Source organism: Dermacentor silvarum, chromosome 3, assembly GCF_013339745.2.
Source record: "Dermacentor silvarum isolate Dsil-2018 chromosome 3, BIME_Dsil_1.4, whole genome shotgun sequence".
Lineage (NCBI taxonomy): Eukaryota > Metazoa > Arthropoda > Arachnida > Ixodida > Ixodidae > Dermacentor > Dermacentor silvarum.
In genome coordinates, this window is record NC_051156.1 from 156,620,414 (window position 1) to 156,646,963 (window position 26,550).

At 48.0% G+C, this 26,550-nt stretch overlaps 1 protein-coding gene across 6 annotated transcripts in view; it reads right to left on the reverse strand.

Moving 5' to 3' along the window:
* The window catches only part of LOC119445955 (uncharacterized), a 74,125-nt gene that overhangs the window by 20,286 nt on the left and 27,289 nt on the right, over positions 1 to 26,550 (reverse strand). For all 6 annotated transcript variants that reach the window (XM_049663759.1, XM_049663758.1, XM_037710253.2 and 3 more), the window contains 2 exons: positions 20,705 to 20,925; positions 7,943 to 13,166 (listed from right to left, as the gene is read on the reverse strand). In XM_049663759.1, the coding sequence (XP_049519716.1) occupies positions 7,943 to 13,166; positions 20,705 to 20,913 (5,433 nt within the window). In that variant the 5' untranslated portion in view covers positions 20,914 to 20,925. The remainder of the gene's footprint in view (positions 1 to 7,942; positions 13,167 to 20,704; positions 20,926 to 26,550) is intronic.

Genomic DNA, 26,550 nt, shown 5'->3' on the forward strand with positions numbered 1-26,550 from the left:
AAATTGAATTAAAAGTGTCGCAGTTTCACCCGAAACGCGAAGCATCAATTGCGATAGCAAATTAGTAGAGAGCTATACGGAGTAAGGCTAGTAGTTTTATCAGCTGTATCAACTTGGACATGCAGCAGCACCAGCAAAGCGCAGATTTGTTGTCGACGCCGTCGGCGTTTTGCCCACGTTCGCACCAAACGCGCGCGGCGTACGTGACTGTTGCCGGTGCCTCTGGGGGCGGCTCGGACGTTTTCAACGAGATCAGAACGGGACACTCGTCGAGCAGCGTCGGAAGTGTTTGCCACCTTCTCGCCTCGCAACGTTTTCATGTAATTACGCATGTGATGCCGCAGCTAAACGTCGTCTCCCCTCCCTCCCTCCCGTCCCCCCACGGCCTCTCGCGCAACGGAAGAAGTCGCATTTGCTCTCTCTCTCTCTCTCTATATATATATATATATATATGGTGATTGTAAAGGAGGAAAGAGACGCTTAATTTTGCAGCCCTTCAGGGAGCACGGCGCAGAACGCGCGTTTGCTCTCCGCCGTGCGTTCGCTCCCCGTGAAAGTGCGCGTCGCTCGCGCGCTTTCACTCGCACATGCAGCATACGGCGCGCGGCGACGATTTCATTGCCGTTGACGTCATACGGAACCTCACGGCGACGCTGACGGCAGAAATCCGCTTTGAGTGTGCATGTAATTGCTATCGCAATAAAAAAATGGGCTCCAATGCACGCTGTGAAGGTGGTTAGCCAGCGAAGTTTTGATATCACCAAATCAAATAGACCAACGTGACGTAGCCTTGAACTGGTTCCTGCCGAGCCTGAGCACGACGCCGCTGTGGACATCGACGTTGCTGTTCCTTTCGTCGCTCATTGTATTCGGGCTGCTCTTCAGGCGTCCTAACTGTGCCTGGCTTGCCTTGGGCAGGAACCGCCGCGTCCTGCCTATCTCGAGCCCGACGCTGATGTGCATATTGACGTAGCTGTTCCCGTCACCGCTCATCGTGTTCACGCTGCTCCTCAGGAGTCCTAACTATGCGTGGCCTTTCCATAGCGCTATCACAACACAAATGAAATCAGTTGCTAGGCGGGTTCTTCTTTTACATATAAAAGTGGAGTCACGTCACTCCCTGCTTCGTGTGCTACAGTTGCCGCTTCACGGCAACTGCAGTTTATGCAACCATATTCTTTACCGGGAAACGCTTGAGGCGAACGCTATGCGCGAAGGCGAACTTTATGGTTCTTTTTTTCCCGCGCACGGCAGGCGCCGCCGCTGCTACGGATGCGTGGAACCGAGCGCCATCTGATGGTGGTGCAAGGAAACTGGCGGCGCACACGGCGCGCGAATCCCGATGTGATTGGTTCAGTTTCGGGCTGCAGAGACCAAGAAATCCCGGGATCCTTGTCATATACCAGTACAGCTTCGCTGTAAAAGTGCAAAATGCTTTACCAGAACGAGTGGAAAGGTAAACAGTCTGCTGTGTTTGCTCGTAGTCAGTATCCCGTTGTAGATAGCGGGTTCAGTATTTTTCATTGTTTTTCACAATGTTTTGCACCATACATTGTTTTCAAGTGGTTAGATAGGTGCGTTTCAAGCCTACTGGAGGTGAAATAGTTGACCGGATCATATCCGATGATCCTGTAGTGAGTCTTCGCAGAGAGCCTACATCCTGTTAACTTGACAAAACTCACTAAAGAATTGAAAATTCTTAATCTATACTGCAGCTTTATGCGTTTAATTATTTTAAAGACGCAAGAAATGCGGTTAAAGTAAGTTTTTAATCAACAGAATTAATCGCGGCATGAAAGGGCTGAGAGCTCAAAAAGATCGTTAAAAAAACGGCTACTCTGTGAAGAATAAATGTCATTTAAATTATTGCTGCGTTTTTGTAGTGCGTTTATGCCATTCTCTGTACAAAATGTCTGATTTTGACTAGGCCGGACAAATGTCCGGCCTAGTGAGGAAACTGTAGCATTTAGTCTAGTTTACACCCAAGGCTTTACATATTCCTTTGAATCTGTCGTAAAAAATTAAGAACGAAAGTATGGGTGCGTTTATAAGGCGACATTTTACGAATAGGAATAAAATAGTGAACGATGAAATCGAGCATCTACTATTTGGTTTCTCGAATATTCTGCATAAAATTCTGCGAAAGACCCCTAATCTAGTGCCTTGCCGCGTGCAGCTTCTACACGACGCAAACTCGCTGTCGTTACAATTAAGGTTCACGCGGGTCTACAGGACCGACAACAACTATTCATATGTAAACACTAGCTGAGAATGGCTGCAGCAGCAGCTTGTATGGAAATGGAGAGAATGAAAGGCCGAAGCTGAAAGCATGTACGAAGATCGGGCCGTACAACCACGGGAAGTGACGCAGATTTTATTGAGATCAGTCAGCGACCGATTCTTCGGACGTGGAGGGGTCTGCAAAAATGCCCTAATAATCGAGCAATCCGAAAACAAAAGAATTTCAAAAGATACAAATGCACTGAAATTTTGGCCGGTGTAAAAAGCCTAGTTTCCCACGTGGAGCAGTCTCCGCACAAAATGTTTGCATTTGAAATACGAGTGAATGCTTTACAAACAGCTTGCAAGAATAGATATATTTAGTAATGAAATTGCAAAAAATAAACAAATAAAAAGAAAGAGCACACACGCACAGACAAGCTCAAATCGTGAACTGTAGGTTTTGTCGAAAGGTTGTATTACTTCCTGTAAAACCAACGGCGATGCGTCCAATTATGTTTACTTTCATCCTGCTCAGCGTGCAACCTCACACGCAATGTCTAACTGCATTGATTCATTAGGTTTAACGCCCCAAAGCAACGCTGGGGTTATCAAATCTGCGTATAGTGAAGGGTTCTGGACTATCTTGACCGACTGGAGTTGTTTAACAAGCTCTGAAATCTAAGTCGCACTTTTTCACTTTACCCCCATCAAAATGCGGCCGTCGCGTCCCGGGTAAAGCCTTTCCCCATCTGGTCAGCGAAAACGTGTATGGAGGGGCTTTAGTACCGGGAATCGAACCTCCGACCTCGTTCGTGCTCAGCCATGCACTCGTTCCTTGTATTAGCGAGACCCGGCGGCTATACGACACCGATAAGCAGTGTGGGCGGTTTCATTCCTACGCGGGCGTGCGCGAGTGAGCGTGAGCAGCCGATATGTGGCCTCTTCCGAAAGTGCATGATTCTTATCGAAGTTCGAAACGCAGGTACAAATAAGGTCACGTTGTTCTCGGCAATAAAATGTTGATAGTCATCGCGCCGTGTGTGTAACCGTGTTCCTTCTTTTGTCTGTGTCCAAATTTACGCGCTACACGTTCATAATGGAAAACCAACAAGCCGAAGTAAAAACCTTGTCGAAACGCTGGTTTTCGCTTATTTCAGCCTGTTTATTTAACTGCGCCAGTTAATATACGCGGTAATAGTAGCAAGAAGCACTCAGAACCAAATACCATTCTTGTCAGCTATCGGCCAATAGCAGGCGTTTATGGGAATCTAAGCAGCTTCGAAACGACCGAGGAAGAGAGTGCTTGAGAAAGTTCTGCACTTTGTTTGAAAATAGAGCGCTTGAGAAAAATTCACCGACGACTACGATACTTCCTAATGCGAAATTTGAGCGCATACGTTTTATTCATTTCGCGATATACTGGCTGGCGTGGACAATTTATCTCGTGCGACACGTTGCAAACGGAGCGAAGTGTGACGCGACTGCCTCGCTAATCGGGAGATCGCGAGAGGCAGCGCGTGGGTGACGCACGGGCGCGATTCACAGCAGCCGCCGCAGACAGACCTCCGCTTATGCAGCGCTTTGTTTCCATATATGATATCGGTGGCGTCATCGGTTACCAGACGACGCGCGCTACTCTGGCGCCATCTCGTAGGCGCGAGACTAAATACCGACCGCAACATCGCCCAAGGTTAGCGGTATAGAAAACACCATGCTGGCAACTCTGGGCTGCTCACCACCCTACCAAAACTAGCTCTTTCGTGTACCCAGAATGGAGGCCGAAATTCCCTAGTCAAGTCGACCAGTTGAACTGGCGAAGTGAAACTCGCTGTGCATATTTTTTTCGCTGCTGCTCATATGGTTAATGATGGACCCGCCTATGCGCATTGTTCTGTTTATAATATTTTCTGTTTGTTTGTTTGTTCTAGCCAGGATTGCGTCATCTCGCGAGCGCTCACATGAATTCACGGGGAGATTATTAGGACTGTCAACACGTTCATCTTCGGCTTTGCTTTATGGACTTGTGTGGAATGTGCGATCATTTGGATGAATCGTCTTGGTGGTTACGATTGTTGACGCTTTTTGTGTATGTAAGTGGTCGATTGTGCGCGATAAGGAATCGGTTATTCGCATTAACCTGTGTGTGTTTATTTGACAAGAAATTTAGTTCGCTCCGCGGTCAAGCTTCAGGCTCTTTCTGGGTTCTCAAATTGTGCAATCTGTTCACATCTGTGCACCCACTAACCTCATGATTCCAAAGAGTCACGTTAGGAACATGATCTTACCGTTTTGCTGAACCAGTGAGCTGTTGCCGGTTAGAGCTACGGGAAGTCCGCGTGGCAGGTCGAAGAAATAAGGTGACTGTTGCAATGCACCGATCTTCAGCGCGTTTGTGAACGCAGGTTATAGACTGACTGTATTTGAACTTGTGAATCGATAAGTCGCGCAGTGTGTGCTGCTATGAGATGCAGAATATACAAAGGCACAAACGGAACCGAGATCGAGTTTTCTCAGACGTGCAAAATTTGTAAAATAATCGGTTCAGGTCAGCCTGCCTAGATCATAGCTGGAACCATGCAGTGCTGATGACATGCTGATTGAAAAATTAACTGCACCACCATTAGTTTAGCAACTGCCTTGCGGAAAAGATAGCATTACATTTGCTGTGTTGAGCATCGACAAGAAAGACCTACAGAACGCTGAGTTGCGCACGGCAAGATATGTCACGGATGGGTGTGCTGGGCCAGGAAAGCTAAGAAACCGTCACAACAAAAAGGTGGGAGGGCAGGTAGGCGAATGGCCTCGAAGTCCACGCATAAACAAACATAGGAATGCAAGCGTGCGACCGTGAATAACGTACAAAAATAATTTCAAGAATGGCAGCGGGGGGGGGGGGGGGGGCGCATAACAGGCGTCAAGAACGAGTCGGCGGATAATTATGGACATAGAGAGAGCGTCTCGTCACTGCCCGCGATCGCTGAACACCAGACGGCCGTGGCCAGTCGCCTAGCTAAGGCTCACCTATCCCGTCGTAACACGTGCTACCTTAGATTCCTCATAAATAAATGAAACATAGTTTCATTCATTTATAAGATGCCATTAAGTTTAAACCTTGCGCCCACGTTCATCTCATGCGTGCACACACATTGAAATTTGGCGCACGCACGCACGAGGAGGGGGAGGCGATAAGAAGGCGAGTGCGGCACGCAGTCACGTGACTTCACTAGGGACAGCTCCGCCTCGCAAATCTAGGGAACCGCACAAGACGAGATCTGGCAACATTGGTGTGTTCTGGTGGGGATTTAGTCCCTCCCATCTCGTAGCGGTCGTCGCCGCAGAGCCCGTCTTGCGCGGCACTGCGCTTTTCTTCTCACGCTATCGCCATACTCTCCGCCTCCGCTTTCCTTCTCGCGTTCTTCGCTATCGCCGTCTTTCATCCACCGCTCGCTGCACTCCGCGTTCGCTTTTTCATCCTTTTATGCTCGTTCGCTCGGTTACGCCGAGGGACGCCGATGCGAAACGCAGGAACGGACGCCTAAAAGCTGCGCTCTAAAGAGTGACTTCGCGCTCCGCTTCCGAACTTCACACGTCGCGCACGACAGCAAAATTTGCTTGAGATATTCACAGCAGCGTTTGATACCCGCGGACCTTGTTTTTTCACCAAGAGGGGTGGTTCCGGACCTCTTTAAAAAACACCATTACTGCTCGCTGAAAATGACGCATGACCCAGAACGCGAGAACCAGCGCGGTTTCTAGGCATATATTGGGCAGGCCGGGTGCCCGCGCTGCGCTGAGATTCGCGCATATCCTCTTAATCTGCGGGTGCCATTCGGCGTTTGTGAAGGTGCTACGTAAAGCCTGTAAATAAAAAAAAAGTTGGACCATTGCGAGTCCCGCAGCATTGCCAAGATTGCTTCAATAGTATAGCTACTCATTTATAATAAATTTAGCAAAATTAAAGGTTCGTTGCAGTTGGCCTTTAAGCCCGCACAAAGCGAAAACAAAGCGCTCCTATTCTTTCCTTAATGCTAACGTTTTTTTAAATAGCGGCGGTCCGCCTTCGCTGTCGGGACACCACTTCAGCCTCCATAGAACACCAGTGCCCATGTTGTATGACAAGAATAGGTTTAAAGAGTATCCTTGCGTGAACCTTTTTTATGACTCTTTAAGGGAAACTTTTACATCGCTCACACGAAATCTTAAGGATGCAAAACACAAGTAAAATAAAAATCATGGGGAACCCATGCACTAGGGTATATAATGGGTGAATGCAAAGTTTACATGTAGACGCTCGTGTTAATGGTAGGTGCCCTTACGTTATTTAGCGTAGATACTGAATTAAGTTATGCAACTGATATACTGATGTGGTTTATGTGACGATATTGCTTGTGTTAAATGAATACAAGATAATTATTTAAATAGGCTTTTGTATTCCTTGAACGAAGTGAATAATCATTACTGCGTCACATTCGATGATCAACTGTGGCTCCCAATAGATATGTTGGTACACGTATATGTAGTTCTGTGTGACCCTGGAACTATGCGAACCACATTCGTGACGTAAGATCCCGCAACTATACGCAGTTTATTCCTCGCCTAACTCCTCGCTACACGCTAACGTCACAGCTTTATTCTTTCCCTCTCGGAGCCTCAGTTAAGTGAGAGATTCACCGCTTTGCCTATTCGACGATACACCGACGTCACATCCGCAGAAAAAGGCGCAAGGAAAAAAAAAAAAACGCTTAACCTTGCACTCGGCCGCGCAACGCTTGAAACAGCAAAGCCGGTGATCGTAGCCCACCATTTTCCGGAAGTGCGCGCGAACTTTTCAGCTTATTACTCATGATGATGATAACTTATTTTCGCGCGTCTCGGACTTACGGCCGTCACTGCGCGTTGCATAGCGCTGCTTGCATGCAACACCGACACCGCGTTGAAATGCCGACAACGTGTTCCAGCAGACCTGCTCCGTGAATGCATCTCTCTCTCTCTCTCGCTCTCATAGCGCGCAAAACCTCTTCACCTCACAGAGCACGAGCGTGCGAACGCGTCAGCTGTGGACTAAGATGACGGCGCTCGAACACAATCATATGGTTCGCATAAATGCATGCTCTGCAAGCGTGCCCGTATAGCCTAGTGGTTACGACGCTCCCCTTGGGACGGGGGTACGCGGGCTCGAATCCCGCCTCGGCAAGAAAGTTTATTTTCTTTTATTTCTTCATAGTTTCTTGATAGGAACCACAAATTACGGCTGGCTTAAACAAATTCGCTGTTAATTAGGTCCAAATGCTCACCTGAGCGATTGTTATATGATAGCATTACCAGGAACGGCCTACCTACGTAACGGATTTTAGTCTCCAGGATCGACCCATGTTATGAACCACAACAAAACCCTTAGTATGACACCTGTATGTACATCGCGCACTCGTGTCATGATCGGCCTACCAAGTGGCTCACCTTTGACCAGCTCGCCTTTGATTGCACAGTCTCCCGGATCGGCCCAGTTTACTCGGCGAGACAAACTACAACACGACAAACAGCGATGAGGTATAGGCAAAGAAGACAATTCGCTTTAAAACGGCAACAAAGCCAAGGACAAGCCGATTTATCCGCAATGTCTTACATTTTCAACTACAGTTCGAGAATAACTACACCGTAGCGCGCATATAGAATGAGTTCGCATAATGCTGCGTGCGTTCAATTCTCCAACGGGACTCACCTGTGCCTTGGTGCACGTCTTCAACACCTCCGTGGCCGCGGCGACGAGTTCTTCGTCTCCGACCAGGCGAGTTTCACCGTATTTGTGGAACATGTAGACGCCGCCCCCAGGTGAGACGGCCTTGACGACGTCCGCTACTTTCTCCGGCCGCACCGATTCTTCGAAGAGTGCTGCCTCTGTGATCATCAGCCTATTGAAGAGCTGCACGGCTTTCTGAAAATCGTTCAAGTTGTTGGCACGCAGGCTGACGCAAACTACCGCTGGGCCGCAGGGCGACGCATCGCACTTGAGGTTGTCTTCGGGGCGCAGGGCTTCTTGGCGACGGAGCTCGGCTTCGACCCGTCCTTGGATGGCCGCGAAGAAAAGGCGGGGAAAGAAGAAAGTTTCTTGGACTAAGGTGTGAACGGTTAGCGGCAGTGTGATCGCAGGACGACCACCCTGAGAGGCAGGGATTGAAATTGGCGCCCCTTTGAGAAGAGCGCACGCGCGCTGTGCCACGACAACGTTTTCGAACGACATCCAGCCTTTGAAAGCATAGTCTGTATTCTTCGGTGTCTTGAGGCTGAGCCTCGGTGTGCCGGGGCCAGCTTCCTTGTCGAAAATTCTCTGCACAGCTTCTTCCAGCGCTCGGAGCTCCATCGAGGTTGTCTCTAGAGAAGGTTCGTGGATGACGCGAACGCTCTTCAGACTTACGGGCAATGAGGAGCGAAGGAACTTTTCCACGGCCGCCTGGCCAACCGTCGGTGAAAAACCCTTCACGTACAGCTGACAAGGCGCATTCTTGTTCCGCTCGCAAATTATCGCGGTGTCGTCGAGCTGTAAACGTAGCGGCAGCGACCCCGCGATTCGGTCCCAAGATGCCTGGTCTGGCAGCTCGGCAAAGGCAATGCCCGTGCATCGGCGTCGTGGCAACGATACCTGGGCGTGGAACGCGGGTCTTCGGTGCTTCTGCTCTTCGCGGTACGCTAGAGCCTGACCCTTAACGGAAACTACCACGACGCCGTCCTGCTTGGAAAGGGAGTCGTAAGCGTCGTCGGCTTCCTTTGACGTCTTGTACGTGACCTGGAAGGCCTTGTCCGTTTTGAGAAACCAGTATTGGACGATATTTCCGAGTTCGTTGACAAGCGTTCGGAAATCAGGAAGCGGGATTTTAATGTCGCCGACCACGATGGTACGGAAGTTTGTCGGTGACAGGATTTCATTCAGTAGGCCTCCGACGCCGATGACCGCCAGAATGGGGTGTGTACTGTAAGGTGAGTCGGGTGGCGTGAGGAGAGCCTCTCTGTCCTTCCTGGCAAGCTTTGCTACCTGATCCGTGACGATGCTCTGAAGGTACTGAAAAGCCTCGATACAGTATTCCTCGGAACCTCTGACGACGATGCACTGAACTGCCGCATCCAGTTCGAGCGACCCTTCCTCGGAATGGCCATCTTTCCGCAGCTTTTCTTCAATTGACTGAAGCGCACGCTGCGTGTTGAACTGCTGGTTCCAGATGAGATTTCCAATAGGGCCGAACCTTTTTTGAATGTGCGGGAGCTTTGACGGTGACAGCGATGTGACAGGTTCAGTCTTGGAATTGTCATCTTTATCCGGAAGCGATGAAAAGTTAAGGAGCTGCAGCTTTCTTGCGCCGGGAATCAGAGAGAACAGGCAGCAGACGACGCTTTTGACTTGCGTAGGCCGGGTTCCAAGCAGCGAGAGCGGTGATACCTGGAGGTTGTTTCCGATTGTAGGGCTGCTGAAGCCCCGTTCTGAGGCCTGGAGCAAGCCTTGCGGAAAAGATTCGGCGAGCAGTTCGGCCATTGTGACTGTTAAGTTATTTTCTTGCTTTGCCGAATCCGTGTTCAAGTTCTTGCCCCTCAAGACGTCGAACTCTGATTGAGTCGCTAGAGTGGTGCTGTGAAGGTGGCTGATGAAGGTCTCGTTAACGCCGTTCACCTCACACCACGTGCTTTTCATTTTCTTGGGCACAGCGAGCCAGTTCTTGTAGAGGTCAATGATGCGGGAGAAGACGCAGTCTCCTTCGGGGCGCTGGGCTTCCCGTTCTGTGCCGTCTTTGTTCAGAGGCCTATAAGCGGCGAGCAGGTTCTCGTAAGCTAGAACGGAGAGCAGCACAGCGTTCATCGAAGAACCTCTGTCAAGTGATCCCAGTATCAATTTCCCTAGTCTTGGTTCCAGGCTGTTTTCGCAAAGCTTTGCACCCAAATCTGTAAGGCGTCCGTTTGAGTCGATCGCCCCGATCTCTACGAGCGCTTTCTTCGCAGTTTTCACAAAGCCTTTCGGGATTTTTTCAAGATATGCGGGAGTGTTGCTGGTCTGTCGTGCTGAAAGGCGAAGAACGATGTCTTCAATGAACCGTGAGTTCTTTTCGTCGACTGACGGCGAAGAAGCGAACACATCTCGGTTGTACAGGCGATAGCAAGTTCCGTGCAGCCGATTTCCGACCAAAGCCTTCCGTTCGTCGGCTTCTGCTTCGGAGATGTACGCAAGCTGGGCAACTAAAACACCGTTGCGGTAAACGACAGTGCGTGTTAGACCGCTGTCGATGACGCACTGCACTTGAAGCTTTCTAGCGATAGCGTCAGCATATTCCACAGCGAACACTATCCTCCAGCCCCTGAACGATGGCGAACCGAGCGTTGACAGGGACGTGTTTCCAGGAAACAAAACCTCATGGCGAACTGTTCCCTCGAGTTGTCCTGCACCCTTTCGGTACTCCAGCAGTGCATCTGCGTGGAACGCGTCCGCCAGAGAGGGCAAGAAGACTACGATGTCTCCGCCGGATCTGCATTTCTGGCAGAACTCGAGCGTGGCGGCGACACTTGCGGCAACTACGTTCATATTCGTTGGTCGTTCTTTCCAGATGACGTCCACGGGGCACTGAACAAAGGATTTCAGTATGTCCTGGTCACCCAGGCAGAACGCCTGCTGGACAGATGCGCAGGCGTCGCTGTCGCTGCCACACAGCACGAGGCGAACGTGAGACAAAAAGTGCATGCGCAATACTGTCAGGGCGACGCGCTGGTAAGCGCTGTCTTCTTGCAGAGCATCAACGACAATTGCCTGGAAGCCCGCTAACGCTGTCCCGCAGCGCATGAACTCATGGAAGAAACGACGCGCAGTGGTGAAGACAACCGCGGACTGTGGGCTCACCTGCTGTCCGGTAAAGCGCCAGCACTCCACCGCTCCTATCCCGCTCACGTTTGCCGCATGCTTAGCGCACTGCTCGGCGGCGAGGTCACTGGGTTGGATGCTGAGCACACGGAAGCCTTGATCTCGCAGGTACGAAGGCACTTCGAGGCACGACCCAGACCCTGGAGGAGTCACCAGGAAGACGACTTTTCGCTTCTCGAGGCCCTCGAACAACTTGGATTTCACGCTATAAAGTGGAGAGCCACAGAACAGGCGTGCCATTTCTCTCGTCGTAATAGAGTGTGCCTCTTGGGACGATGTCGTGAGCTCACTAAGGCTAGCGGTGAATTCTCTCAACCGAGCCTCATAGCATTCGACCATCTTCTCCAGTGCAAAACGCTCTTCTCTTGCACCTTGATCGTTACCTTTCAGGGAATCGATCTTTTTTCTGACACTTGTAACTAATGTACTGGTATAGGCCATTGCGTCTCGTAGTTTTTCCGAAAAAAGCGACCCTTCCGGCGTGCGCACTGCCTCGCATCTGGGAGTCTTGTCGGACAATATTCCTAAGCAATTGGCGACACCACCTTCACCAGTTACCTGCTTGTGTAGAGTTGCTATGGCTTTTTTGGCCTTGGCCGCGCTGGGGTAAGCGAGGCAAATGACGTCTTTATCCGTTCCAATTTCGAGGCTGAAATCTTGTGGAATGTTCAGTTTGGACAGGAAGCTCTTCCAGTGCTGTAAGTTCCGAGGCTGTTGACGAACAACCAGTCCCACCTTGGTGGGGATAGCCTCCGGTACCATGACGTTTTCTGTCTTTGTTGCTTTTTCGTTATTAGGGAGGCCTCGATCGGCTGGCACGGGAGCTTTTTTCAACTTTGTATCCGAAACGCCACCTGTAACTTGGGCGCTATCTTTCTGACGCGCATCTGCCAACTTCTTGACCGGCAACTTTTGTCTAGAAAGCGCAGATTCTTTGCTGGCCTGATACACGCCAGCGGTGTCTCTGGCACTATTATTTTCGCTCCCCAGAGGTGATTTCTTGGCTAATGGCTTGTGGTGTCCGGTTGGTGCGGACGCCTTGACTTCCTTCGCTGTTTCTAACTTCCCGATGTCCGCAACAAACTCCGCGTAACGGATACTCTGGTTGGCAGTGTCCGTAAGAGACCGCTTTGCCTGGTCGTTGTGGATCAACACGACGTGGATGAGGTTCCTGTATCGGATCTCGTGTATCTCAGCCGCGAAGTCCACGTCGCCCGATATGAGCACGACCTTCGAGCCGGTCAGCTTGTAAGCGTCGGAGAAGCGCCGCAGCGCGGAGCGCAGCTTCTCGTCAGCCGCGTTCTTCTGACCTCCCGGCACGTGGACCACCGTCACGTGAGCCTCGCTAAGCTCTCCCACGACATTGGTCTTCATGCGGGCGATGTCACAAGCGACAAGGAAGTCTGCTTCCCGGTGGCCCTCATAAAACGTCTGGCGCACCTTGCGCACGATGTCGTACGCCGGAACGCCGTTGGGAACCGCGCAGTTCTCGATGTCCCAGAAGACGCTAATCATACCGACCGGAGACGTCGAGTCCAAGACTTTTGGGGCACCCAGAAGCTGTCGCGTTGCGCCGATGCCTGACGGATCGGGCGTCCTGTTGCCGGCAGGCGAGAAGGCATCCGTGAGGTCTTCGAATTCGTCCACCTTCGGTGAGGAGCAGTCGCCTTCGCCCGCGTCTTGCTCGTCCGAGCAGTCCCCGCCATCACCGTCGTAGAACTGACCGTCGTCGAAGCCGTATTCGCTCCTTGCGTCGCCGAAGTCAGAAACACTGAACGCGCAGCTGTCGGACTCGGACACCACGGATGCTTCGTCCTCGGCCGTCATACGGCGCAGTGCTCGCTTGAAAGAGAGCAAATTCTGTCCGGCACTAGGCACCCCGCTTCCTTGTAGACCTTTGTTATAGCTGGGCGGATATGCCTTCGCACCGTTTCGTCCCCTCCAGGGAAAGCGGCCTCTTTGAAAGCGGCCTCGACTACCTCTTGCGTGCCCACCACGGGCTTGATCATGTTGTTTGTTTTGTTGCTTCTGGTGACTGTTGGTACTGTTGCTGCAATTGCAAAGACACGCGTGTGTTAGTTTCGGTGCAGAGCGGTGAAGCGTTTAAGAGCTTTTCGTGCAACTCGAGGATAAGAATTTACACCTTAATCTAATTAACGAATGATGCATGGGCATTTAAAGGGGCGTGTAATGAATTCACCCTGGTCTTTAGCATTCTGTAGGTGTTACAACTAAAGGAAAAATGTAAAAGTCGACTGCTTCACGTACGCTAGCTCTACACGGTATAGGGCTGGATTCTTACGAACGAGTTCATCGCAATGACAAGAGAGGGCTGGTTAAAGAGTGAACAGATATTGAATTTTGTGAATTTACGCAACAATGCAGGAGAGTGACAAATAATACAAATTAAAAACTGAATTATGCAAGCCATACATGGAAGCTTAATCTACAAAAAAAATGCTATGAAACGCTTATGCCACCGTCTAAGCAGAGATGATGTCATGATGTTAGCATAGCATATATATTATTCTAGGTGACTCCTTTTATGAGACGTTAAGGTATTTTACTGTACACGGCTTCCATTAAAAAAGCTGAGATTGGCTAGTTTTGCGATGCTTCAGAGAATATAAACTTTATTGGCATAACTGTGTAGCAGTAAACCTAATGGCTTACCACGAGGATAAGTGTGTGTGGGCTGCAATTTGAGCCAAAAGCAATGCAACGTACACTGAATTTATAGGAAACTACCATTATACAATAAAGAAAAAAATCGAATCTCTGGATCTATACAATAGACTGGAAACACCTAATTATTTGAAGAATATATTCACTGCATGGGAATAAGCAGTAATCGGAAAGGATCATCAAGCAAAGAAGACTTGAGATGGGTCTTTTTTAGAGGACCACTGACAGCAATATTATTGTTTTTTACATTTATACTTTAACGGGTAGATATCTGTGTCTGATAACCACAAAATTAAACTAAATTATCCAACGTGAGGAACAAATAATAATATCATCGTTGATTATGACCAATTTTAGCGTTATTTCAAAACGCGCGTGGTGCTCGCAATTCATTGGGCATAATGTCCCTGTAGACCTGTAGAGTTGCGCATATTTCTGACATTTTATTCCAAAGCTATGCGGTAAAGGCGGTAAAGGCACTTATCGCGCACGCTTAAATGAAACTTGGGCCGGTATTTTGTAGCGATGCCTTTTACGGCGCTAATGGCTTTTGGCGCTTTTCGCGTTGGTGAGAGGCCGCCATCGACGCTCCGCCCGAGGATGAGCGTCTGGCGCCAAATACTATATTAATCCGAAGCATCTTTAGTCTACTTTAGGCGCGGTGAATCTGTTTGTTTGTTTATCCATCCCTCCATCCATCCATCCATCCATCCATCCATCCATCCATCCATCCATCCATCCATCCATCCATCCATCCATCCATCCACCCGTCCGTCCGTCCGTCCGTCCGTCCGTCCGTCCGTCCTTTTAGCCGTCGTGATGCTTTAGTGGTCGTTGCTTTAAAATATCACTTTCAATGATATGATAATCATGATATGCATGACATGACTGAATTTCATGCCATGAACATGAACGAACATGAACATGAATGTCATGATCTAGTCACCTACGCTGTCGTAATGCCATCGTACTATCTTTAACTGTATGATATCAGGATATGTATGACGTGCATGCAGACATGAGTGGGATTATATTTATGACATAAGTGGCGTGCATAACATTACATTACAAGAAAAATGTCACAGTTTCGCCCTAAGGGCGAAGCAATGAATGCGATAGCAACACAGCAATGTCATACGATGTAAGGTGAGCGGCTTTGGTAGCAATATAAATTGTAGTAAACATGAGCTGATTAAGTAAGCAGGTGTGCTGCGGCGTAAGTAGACCGACATGAAGAGAGACTCGATGACCACGAGAAGGCGCGTGTGAAACGGTGGTGTTGATGAGAAGCGCTTCCCGTGGGCAGCGCGTGCGAAGGGACACACCTGTAGCGCTGCACTGCCGATCCGGGCAGCATTACATGTGTAGCGTGCGTTGGAAAATGTGGCCCGACTATTACTAACTGAATGAACAAGCGTGGTGTGAGCGCGCACAAACAAACATGAATAGATCACACTGAATGACTGGAGACAACGACTGTCAAAGGATGGATGGATGGATAAAAACTTTATTTCATCTATTTAAATGTGGTTGGGCCCCTATATGTCCGGGAGCCCCCTGGCCGACATCTCTAGGCAGGCCCGGTCCACCAGCCAGAGCTGGTCATCCGAGCAAGTGGCCCGAAGAGCGGCCTCCCACGTGGAAAAGGAAGGGTTGGGAATAGGTTGTACCGCCATGGGCTTGGAGCAGCTCCACAAACAGTGGAAAAGATCTGCCCGGGGCGCTTGGCAGCTGGTACACTGTGGATTATTGAGACCAGGGTAAAATAAATGTGCCAGATATGGGGAAATAAGTGCATTGGTCTGGATCTGGCGCCAGATTGAACACTGATGGGGGGTAAGGGAATGGTGAGGGGCAGGTAATTCTCGTCTACCTTTGTCAAAACGCTGGCAGCAAGCGCATATATACGCCGCAGCGGCGAAGGCACGTGCGGTCTATCGCTTCAACGGAAACTGAGCTGCGAATTCACGGCGCATAAAGGTCAGAGGCGTGGGGAGACAAGAGACGGTGCGGGTGAGACGAGCGCGGTTTATGTTAGACGATTGCTATGTTTATGTCACTGAAGGTAATAAAAAGTTGGCGTCGCTTGCGTGAAGTTGGCTTCTCTGCAGTATGACGGACCATTTGACGTCATTTTGTACTACGTGATGGCGTTGGCGACTAGCGGCGCGAGCGGAGAAAGGAAAAGGTAGGCTCAACTCTGCATATATACGGAGGCGCTAACTGGACGCACGATGTCGTAGGTTCAAAAACCTGTTGCAGAATCTTGCCACTTGCAGAATATGCTAGTCGTAAGCGTGTTACACCACGTCATTGGTGCCGGTATCATGGTCGTCGTCATCGTTACGTGAGGTCAACGACTTTGTGCTAGTCGAAGTCGCTGCCATAGTGGATGTAGCTAACCATTTTCAGTTTGCCCTGGAACAGCAGCGGGTAGGAAATTGACAGCATGGCAAGCAGCAATGAAGATGAAAACTTGTGCATTGGCCGCCGCAAAATGAAGCGAGTGCATGCAGAGAAAAGAACAAAATGATTCCACAAACTTCGATCGCTTTTCCTTGGTGTCCAACAATTCCGACCGTTGCAAGTGACGTTGACCGACTGTTATCGGTGTCCGGCGTGGGGAAACAAGTTATATGGCTGCCGCGGTGCCATCTCTTTGCTGCGCTAGAGACTGCTGAATCCATCCCAGACAGATATCCCGTCATGCCAATGCGTTAACACTGCTGCTACGCACGCTACAGTTTCGCGTACCTTCTTTCGTACGACGCGTGCCCGTCCGACTTGCTGCATATGAAAATTCTGCACACGTGGGACGGGCGTGCATGCTAGCGAGCAAGCGGCACGCAGGCTCTAGCCAGATCCCTGCATGTACTAAGTATACATAGCCTGCACGTGACGTCACGACCATTCGCCCGTCGAAGAGGCGGCCGTATTGGAGTTACAACTCGTTATGCATGCATGGTTATCGGGCACGAACAGCTACTAGCGCCACTCGCGTTTGTGTCGAAGTTCGCCTCGCCAAACGACCACGAACCCTGCGTCACCGCGTGTAATATCAAATCGGCGCGCGAGAAGCCGTTTTTTCAAGTTTCAAGTCATTAACTGCATACTAAGCAACAGCTTATGGCAGAAAATATAACTAAACTGGTGCTTCGTTCTTTGCAGCGCGCTGTTCCCCCGGCTGTTGAATCGAAGGGTTCTTGGCGATTGTGCGGTTCCGGCTGTGTTCATAATGTTTATTCGTTTCCTTACCAAGAGAAGGCAGAAAAAAGAGAGAAAAAAAAAGAGAAAGAAAAGAGGGAAACGAGGACTTCATTTGTTCTTGTTTTGCGGCCCGATTTGGTAACATTCAATTCCACTTTCCAAACTTTTTATCATGAGTGGCCGATCCGGGCGATGACCGAAGCATGCTGACTTCCGTGCCCCGTCCGATCCAAATGACGAAGGGCGCAAATAACTGAAGATCAAATGGATAATTAAGAAATAGGTCCAAGGATCCAATCCCAGATCCGAAACGTCGGCGCTGTCGTTCCATCGCAGTGATGTTTCTTCTTCGTTATCGACGTTCTTGTCGGGGTAGTCATCATCGTTATCATCGTCATCGGGCCAGCTGCTGCTGGCCTGACGGCCCGACGGCGAACTCGGTGGCAACTTAAAATATTACTAAGGGTGACCATCCATATTTTTGTCGCAGCAATTATTGCACAACACACACACATATATAAAAGCTTCATTATTAGAAATTCTACCCTATAACAGCTGGTCAGAAGCCTTCTTCCTCTTGTTACTAAAAATTAAATTTGATAACAAAGTCGCTCTCAATTCAAACTCCTAATTTTTAATAACGATCTTGGCAAAATGTAGATTTGTGTAATGTTTCTGGTGGTTGGTGTTCTCCGGACGGAGTGCTGTGTAGCTGTACAATGGAAATGCTCCCCGGTTAGTCTGTGACCGTTCCCATTGCCACTGTGAGAAGTCGAAGGTTAGGGACACGACGAGTCGGCAGGTGTATCTTCCTTTCTGGTAATGTCCACTCTCTTTCGCTCTCAGTAGCTCGCACATGTGCTGTTCTTTTGATTCAAACAATGGCGTGCCCCACGGACGTCGACCGCTGACCAGGCTTCGTTGAATTATTTAATATGAAATCGTCTTCAATAGAAACGGCAAGATGCAGAGGTTACGGAGGCTGTCAAGGAAGCAGAGGTGATATAACGCAAAAGGACCCTTAGAAACAAAAGACAATTATGATCGTGTGACAGGATATATGCGACTACAGCGAACTGTCACTTGAGTGAAATTCAAGAAACACAAGGAAATAGTTCACTTGACTGAAAGTTCACTAAACTGAATGTTCACTAGGATATGGAGCAACATAGGGCACAGCAGACATCGAGTAAAAAGTGTAAAATGCAATTCATGGAGTTATGGTTTATGGAGCGTAACAGTTACGTTGCTGCCTATCTCACTTTGAAAAAAAAAATATAGTTTCCATTTGCACTGGTGCTCTTGAAGCGCAAGAAGTAACAAAGCTGTCCGGAGAATCTGTTTTTGTGCACTTCGTCTGGCACAGCTTGTTGCTGACAAACGAAGTCTCGCACCTTTCCAAGGCATCCTACAGCCTCGGCTAGAGTTGCAGGATTTCAGTCTGCCTCTGTGATTGCATCTTCCTCGTCGCCCTCTTCTTCGGGACGAACACTGGAAACAATTTCCAGATCTGATAATTCAGCACAGGTAACGAGCTCACTGTCACACAGCACTTAGTCTTCTGACGAAGTGTTGCTGCCAACGTCCAGCTGGTGACAGACCGCTGTCACCAACCGGATGTTGTTCGTTCAACTGAAATATTCGCTATTGAGAAATTCGTTTAACTATTTTTGCATAGAATGCGTAGGAAAACCACCAGGCATTTTCTCAAAGTTCGTTATTCTGAAATATTCGTTAAATCGACGTTCGTACAAGTGAGAGTTTGCGGTATATACAACGAAAGATGCTTTCAATAACTTTGGCAAATGAAATAGCCGAGTCTATGAGAAAGCAGGGTGAGCAGGGAGGGATGACATGCTGCCTGTTGCGCCCCAGTTCAAATGAGTACTCGACGTTATAGGCTCCGATGTATGAATCAGGATACGCTTCAGGCTCTACCACACTTGATAGGTGGCAGGGATCGATCAGTGTTGCCATAATTGTCGTGAGAACGTTGCTAAACCAAGGCAAGAAAGTCGCAACATTTTCGCTAAATTTTGCTGCAATGTCGCTAAAATTGTCGCAGAAACTGGCGATTGGTTGCGATATCATGTAGGCGTTCCTTGAACAGGCTGACATGGTGTAACGCATCTCCAAAAACGCTTCACCTGTGTCTAGTGTCCAAACAGATAAGCAATGAACAGTGTATTAGCAAGGTGTGGAGGACATCGTTCAATTTATTGAAGCATCGAGAAAACAATGCATGATGAGAGCTCAAATCCTGCATTTACCTTCAGATATTAAGACGAAAAATTTAGCACCCTTCAAAAGATCACGGGTCACATGATTGTCCCATCAAAAAGGCGCACTTAATTGGTCAACGTTGTTCCTGCGAACATTCTAGCTTTAGTTGCTCGTGAAAGGAGAAATGAAATATGCGACACAATCTAGCTCGTGTTAACGCAGTGATGAAAATTACGTGACAATTATACAGCTAAAATATTGTGTTGTCCGCCCCTTGATCCATGCACGATGCACGTGAAAGCTTCGTGCATGCAGTCCTTATTTGCCCGAAATCCGTGATAAAGGGAGGCGGTGCATTAACTCGCATGAGCGCGCGCCCAGCCACTCCGATATTTACGTCTTTAAGTTCATATGTCCTATTTTTCAGCTTGCTGTGATCTAAACTTCACCACAAAATTTAATTTTATTGCAATAAGGCTTTATAGTTGAAGTTACTTCTATACGCTTGCGAACGTCCGCTAATCGAACTTGCTTAGTGGAACTGCAGCGCCCGCAGCGTTAAGAACCTTTCCTATGGATTTCCTGAAGAATGAGAAAAATTGCATTTTGTACGCACAATTCGAAGCCTCTTCGCCTCGTCTCAGTTAACCGCAGTGTATGGCGCCTCCGTCTATACAGGCCACCCTTGCTTCATTATGGTCACAGAATACATTGTGCCGTACGACCGACCTCGGCCGAATTTTTCTAGCTTTTGAATAATAAAGGGCGTTCTAGAAAATAACTTTCGAAGCAACTTGAACTCTTAAGCCGCTAAAATGCCGCCGATTGTTCTGTCGCGTGGCTAAAAAGGTCGCTGGTCACTAAAAAGAAAAGTTTGTCGCTAAACAGACCGAGAAGTCGCTAAATATAGTGAGAAAATCGCTAAAGTGGCAACACTCGGGGCGATTCTCGGCAGCTTTTGACAAGGCTAGCTCCTCATGCATCTAGCAACCTCGTTTTCTAGCTTTTTAATGTTGTTTAGATGCCAGCCCCCAAACGATCAATCACTTAAAGAGCACGAGCGGAAGGGTGGAACGTGTCATGCCGCTTTTCAGGGGGCCAAGCAAGAGCACTAAAACTGGGCAATATCTGCGCTCGCAAGTCCAACAGGTCTCGCGCGTAGGTATCGGTTATACCGCATCAGGTACTCGCTTTAAGCGGCACTGTGATTTTGGAAACCACGGATCATATAGCTATAGTAATGGGGAACGGTAATTAATACGGCCAATTGCGCTGCAACCTTTACAACCTGTAACAAGGCTCATTTGCTAAATTTATTAAAAGACTATACGGTCATATCGCTGCTGAAACGAAATTGGCCAAGAATCATAGGGATGATGGCTGATATGGTATGTATACCTTCTCTGCATCTGTCCTCGCTTCTTTCTTGGCCCTAGTTCAACAAATACGAGTATGTTGTGAAACTCGTCTCACCTTCCACCAAGGTCGGTGCTCGTTGCGCCCTTGTGTTTCTGGAAGCTACCCCCTCTTCCTGCTCCATGCGGTAGATTCTCTCCACGTTGGGCTCCGCCACCGCGATTCGCACCGCGGCCGCCGCTGCCACCAGGGTGCGCGGCACCTCTATGGTGCTTAGAACTCTGCTGGTGGGCAGCTCTGGAGCCCGGTGCATTGGCTCCCTTCATGACTTTGAGGCACTGCGAGGACGCCAGTAGGGACAGTTTTTAAGAAGCAGGCATAGCGCGCGCGGCTTACGGGTGCTCGAGCTGTCGAAATAAGCTTCGAGCTGTCGCAGTGTTGAAGATAGAAAGAAAGAGTTATATCGAAACTGAAAAATGTGACCCGTGCTACATGCATGCCTTGTTATTTCAGATAAGCGACATGAAGAAAAAGGAAAACAAACACACACAAACAAAATGCTGGCTCTCCCGTAATCGAGACTAGATGTAAGCATGAAATGACTACCATATGGCGTATTTTTCTGCCGGTGGTGCCGCTGCCTTCAGCCGCTTTTCTTCTGCCAACAGTGCAGCGCGCTCAGCTTCTGACGCTACTTTTTCTTGTCGCGGGCCGCTCACGACTCATGGACCGCTGGCGTTCAAAAGAGCAAAGGCAACCTCTCATATGCCTTTTGAACTTCGCTATCGGAATGACAAATAAATGTTCAGCGTATTAGAAGTGGCAGCTTGAGTGATATTGTGAACAAACATTACGAAGAAATCGGAAGTAATATTTTTTGTAACTTGTTTGTGAAGCATCTAGCGTTTCTAATGCGGTCCTGTAGAAAGGGCACCACAGGGGGCCAGAGACCGCATTTTCTTAACTTTTGATTGGTAGCCCAGATGATCTCATTTTGTTTTTGCAACGATGCGTGTATGTTCTCGTTTGAGTGACCGGATGACCTCGTTCGAGTGCCCGGATAACGGCTCTGCCTTTTTGGCTCAAGGTCACGTGAAGGTCGCCGACAACGGGAGCTAAAATCATTTCATGCTTAAAGCTCAGCCGTCTCCTTGCACATCTGAGAATCGTACTATTAGTACCCTCTCAGTACCCTTTCCGAGTAAATTCATCTAGGTTGTGTATTATGCATTGAGGGAAAGTTGTGCATTGCTTTGTCTTAGTTCTTGCACAGCAAGCGCGGTGGTCTGTGCGATTCTCTCACGAGCAACGCACCGCTGCAAGGATGGACGCCTGGCTGGGATGCTGCTTGTACCCACCTTATGTGGAAGTGGGTGTGGGGATCGAACCACGCAACTCCCACAGCCGAGCCGGGCGCCCTACCCACTGGAACACGGCTGGTGCCATTACGCTTTATAGTCTGCATCGAATACTAAAGCTCTTTGTAGCCTGTACAAACCACCGAGTTGCTGCCTACGAGTAACTATGCGCGCTCTTTTTCACCAAATATATTGCAGCGATAGATGTGTTCGAAGACTGGTTGTCGTAGGTTATTCTTTTTGTGCGCCTACTTGTGGCCCCCCGCCATTCGAAGCATCTGGAGTGCTACGGCATTACAAAGGAAGTTCCATTTGTTGCGATGACGTGCACGTGTTGACTTTAACATACAACATGGCTTATGGACAATGAAAAAAAAATTCAACGATTACCAAAACGGTGTGCCTGGAGCGGTGTGTCACTTTAGAAAAGCTTTATTCACGAACATTTCACTGAGTTTATGTTGTTGCGTTTGCTGTTCATACTTTTGCAAGCAAGGACTGCAGAACTAGCATAAACGGGTCATTTTGTAAGCTCCGCGGGCCATTTCTTGCAGACCTTCTGTAGTTAATAACGTGCAGTGTAGAAACAAATGCACTTTCTGGTCAAGCGGTATGGTTCGCGGCTGCAGCTAATATGCACGTTGTAACAATCTAGTGGAATGACCTGACTCTAATTCTCCCCACCATATTTTCCAGAATAACAGCAATATTTTCTTATCCTTTTCGTGTGCTTGTTGTGGTTATACCGCTGAAAACCTGCCGCCAAATTAGAAAAAGAAAGAAATTGCACACATTACAATCCAATGTGCGGATATGCGTTTTGCTTTGAGCATGTATCGAGCAGCTAATTGTTACTTTGCCTCTATAAACGCTTTATGCAAAATTAACAATTATTCATTGATTATTCGCTGTTCTTGGCATACTTAACATTCACTTGAAGAATGCATACGAGTATACCAGGTGTTTCTTTTAATACTTAAAATATAGTGCCATATCTAAGTGCCTGCGGTTCTGGGAGATGGGCTACGTGTCTGGCCGGACATTAAGAGCAATAAAATTTCCATCAATAATTTAGCCAATTAACGACTTAACGCTAAATAACTTTGCAATTACTTACTTTAGGGCACATGTATTTGCGAAATTAGAGCTGACGAGTTGTGAAGTCGTGTCTGCTTAGCATAAGTCCCAAGACTGGAACCACTTTGGGGATTTCCGTCGCCAAAATCTGCTAAAAAAGGCACCGGCGTTTCAGTTAAGATCGTCCCGAAGTGCTAGAGTAACGCATTTGGGAAACTGTTAACTCGAATGACGCACTAATTCGGAGTAAATTTTAGGTCACATTTCTCGAAAGTGGTGCCAGTCTTAGGACTTCTACTAGCAGACACGACTTCACTACTTGTGGCAAATCCTCAAGCAAAAAAAAAAAAAGGACTTCATTGCTGCTCCACTTCACTTTCGCGATAACAACAGATATGATAAGAGATAAGATAACATGTGCCCTAAAGCTTGTAATTAAAGTTTTTAGTATATCTTGGCTAATTAGAGAAATTATCGTTGAAAAGTTTATTGCTGCTAATTTTCGCCTAGCCAGGTAGCTTATCAACAAAAATGGTGGGGCCTGGATTTGACAGACTTTTGTTTTTAAAAGTGTTCGGTATAAAGCGAGACAGATGATATATGTATAACTGAAGCTTCAACGCTTGCCCGAAGTTCAGGGTGAGATTATGTGACGGGTGATGAAGTGAGAATGGTGGTAAGGAGACGTCGAGTATTCCGGGATGTTTATTTTGGAAAGAAAATGAAAAGATAAAGGCAGTCGCCCACTTTTGGTAATGTACCGTAGCAAATGTTTGCATTTGTCTACTCCGTTCCAGTTGACGTCGGTGTTCAGTTAAAAGACTAACGAAGCCTGCACGAAGCAGCTGCGCGCGACGGCTAACATGATAGATAGTTTTCACGTGGGGTTTAGGCAGAGGAGAGACAGACACGTGTTCGTTACTGATGGCGTGACATGGCTGCATTGCAAAGCGTGCACGCAATGGCGCGGTGGTCCGTCACGGCGCAGTTGCATAGCAGTAACTGCTGATCGTTGATCGCAATGCTTTACCTACTTTTTTGTGTGTGCGCTTAGGATATTTATCCACATGGTAGGCTACAATTTCTGGAAAAGGTGCAAAAGAGGCAGGTGCACATAGTATGTCGGGCGGGGGAGGCGACCTTCGGGATAAAAATTGACAGTCACTTTAGCAAACGCCACAGAGGATGAAGGCAAACGCCATGCGCGCTCACGAGACATTAATTAAATTACTTGACATTCTCATTCGAATGCGTTGTCCCTTGTCATTGTTTTCTCCCACCAAAGGTCGTGGATTCGAGTGCCCCAATTGACGCTACCTTAATTGTGTCTTAATTAACTTCCCCATAATTAACATCAAAGTTCGTGGGTTCTAGTGCCTGAATTAGCTCTATCTTAATTACCTTTGCCCTAATTATATTTAAGATGGAGTTGATTCAGGAACTAGAACGACGAACGTGCGAGCAGTAGCACGAGCGCGTCTCTGTGACCACGTGACTTTTTGAACCTATTGTTTAGTCGCCGCGTTTTCGCACAAGGGCTTTGAAGGTCGACTGAACGATGAGACATTTAAGGCTTTCGCCTTAACAAATGCAGCAGCCACTGTTTTAAGCGCGTAGCACTTTAGGCACCCGGGCTGTCGGCGTATATGTCATGCGTCATGTCGTCACGCTCAGAAAACACAAGCGCAAAACAGGGCCAAAACATGCCAATACCAGCGCAATACCGCGTAAATTAAACTAGATTCAGAAAATTTTAAAAGACAGGAATAATCAAGCATTAAGCGCCTTAATTAACAGTAATTCCTTAAAATCGCTTCTAACTATCATCAGCAAATGCTTTGGCTCCATGTGCATGGTGGTTTGGCTCCATGTGCGTGGCGGTTTCCCACCAGTTGTGCCTTAGAACAGGTGTCAAAACGGACAATGGATTGATAAACACAAGATAAACACAAGGAAAACACAAAGGAAACACCGGCGAATCACTGCTCCGCACTTCCCCAGCTTTCACGTTGAGTGGAACTGCATTACCGCCGAGTTTACCATTGCATAGCGCCGAGTTTTTTTTTGATAAGGTGCCCTTTGTGCAAGCGTCTAAAGGCAGCCGACAGTGTAGTACATGTACAGATAAAGGCTGTCTGAAGATGCTGTCGAAGGATGGGTGTTGTTTAGCTACATACAATAATGTAAGCAACAAAGATTATTTTACCACAAATTCATTACATTATAAGCAATTACGTTTTCCATCAAAAATCTGCTACTGAGAAAACTGTATTATACAGTTTTTTTGCAGTAACAGATCTTCTAGACATTCCCATGCTTTGTTTTTTTTTCGAGCACGCATTTGCGGGACAGAGACCGAAAGGAGCGGTCACACAAGATGCCGCTCGCATGCGAGCTCCGTTGACATGATCGGCGGCGTCGTAATTGAGAGAAAACGAAAATAAACACTAAATCATATTTACACTGGTGAAATGTTCTGTCAATACTCTATCCGGGCGCACTTATTTTGCAGAAGAACCATGTTTATTGACACATCTATTCCTGAGCCGCGTGTCTAAATCACGGCACAGATACTGTCAGAATATATGATGGCACAGGCTTCTGTGTACATTTTTTTTTGCTTATATGGGGGTCAACAAAATCAACGTGAGTTCGCAAAGTCGATTACTCATGATTCAGTTTATGTGGCCCATGGGATCGCTACAATACTTGTACAGCGTGAACCAAAAATTACAAGGAACATCAAAATTCAGTATATCGAAAAGCACAGACAGTAGCACGGTGCGATTTTACAGAAATGCGCAGAAAGACTTAAATAGCGAGAAATTCCATTCTCAGAATAGTTACACATGCCATCTGTACGGGCGCCTTTTAGTTTGCCTCATTTTTTTTTGTATAGTGGCGCACAGCGCTACAGCGCTTTTTGTCGGTGAAAAATGTGGCTACTCGGGCGCGAGTTCTCGCTATTAAAGGGGACCACCCCTCAGGCTTGGCTGACAAAATATAGTCCGCAGATAGCATACCCTGCTGTGAACATCTCGGCCAAGTTTGATAACATTGCACGGCGCGCAGAACTCGTAAGCGGAGCGCGAAATCACCTTTCTCTCAGAACGCTCTCTTTTCAACGGAAGTCATGTTCCTCACTCTTTTCTGGACGCTTTAGTTCGTCATAAAGCATCCGGAAAACGCGGATGCTATTGGCCAATCGCTGACATCAATCAAGAAGTGTGTTTGGATCTGTTTGGATCAGTGCGCTTCTTCCTACTTTTACTGTGTATATTTATTGACCAACTTTAATAAACAGGCTAAAGTAAGCGCAAATCTGCTTTCGAATTTCGATAATAATTACGTACTTCCGGGAGAAGTCGACTATATAGTCTGCACCCGCTCCGCTGCGGTAGCCTGAGTAAGAATTATACTTTGGCCACCCTGCATATCGGTGTCATAGCCGGTCGGGTCCCGCTAATTTTGGGCGCTCAACTAACCTAGAACCATGCGATACTTAAGGTCAGACCACACGGACATTTG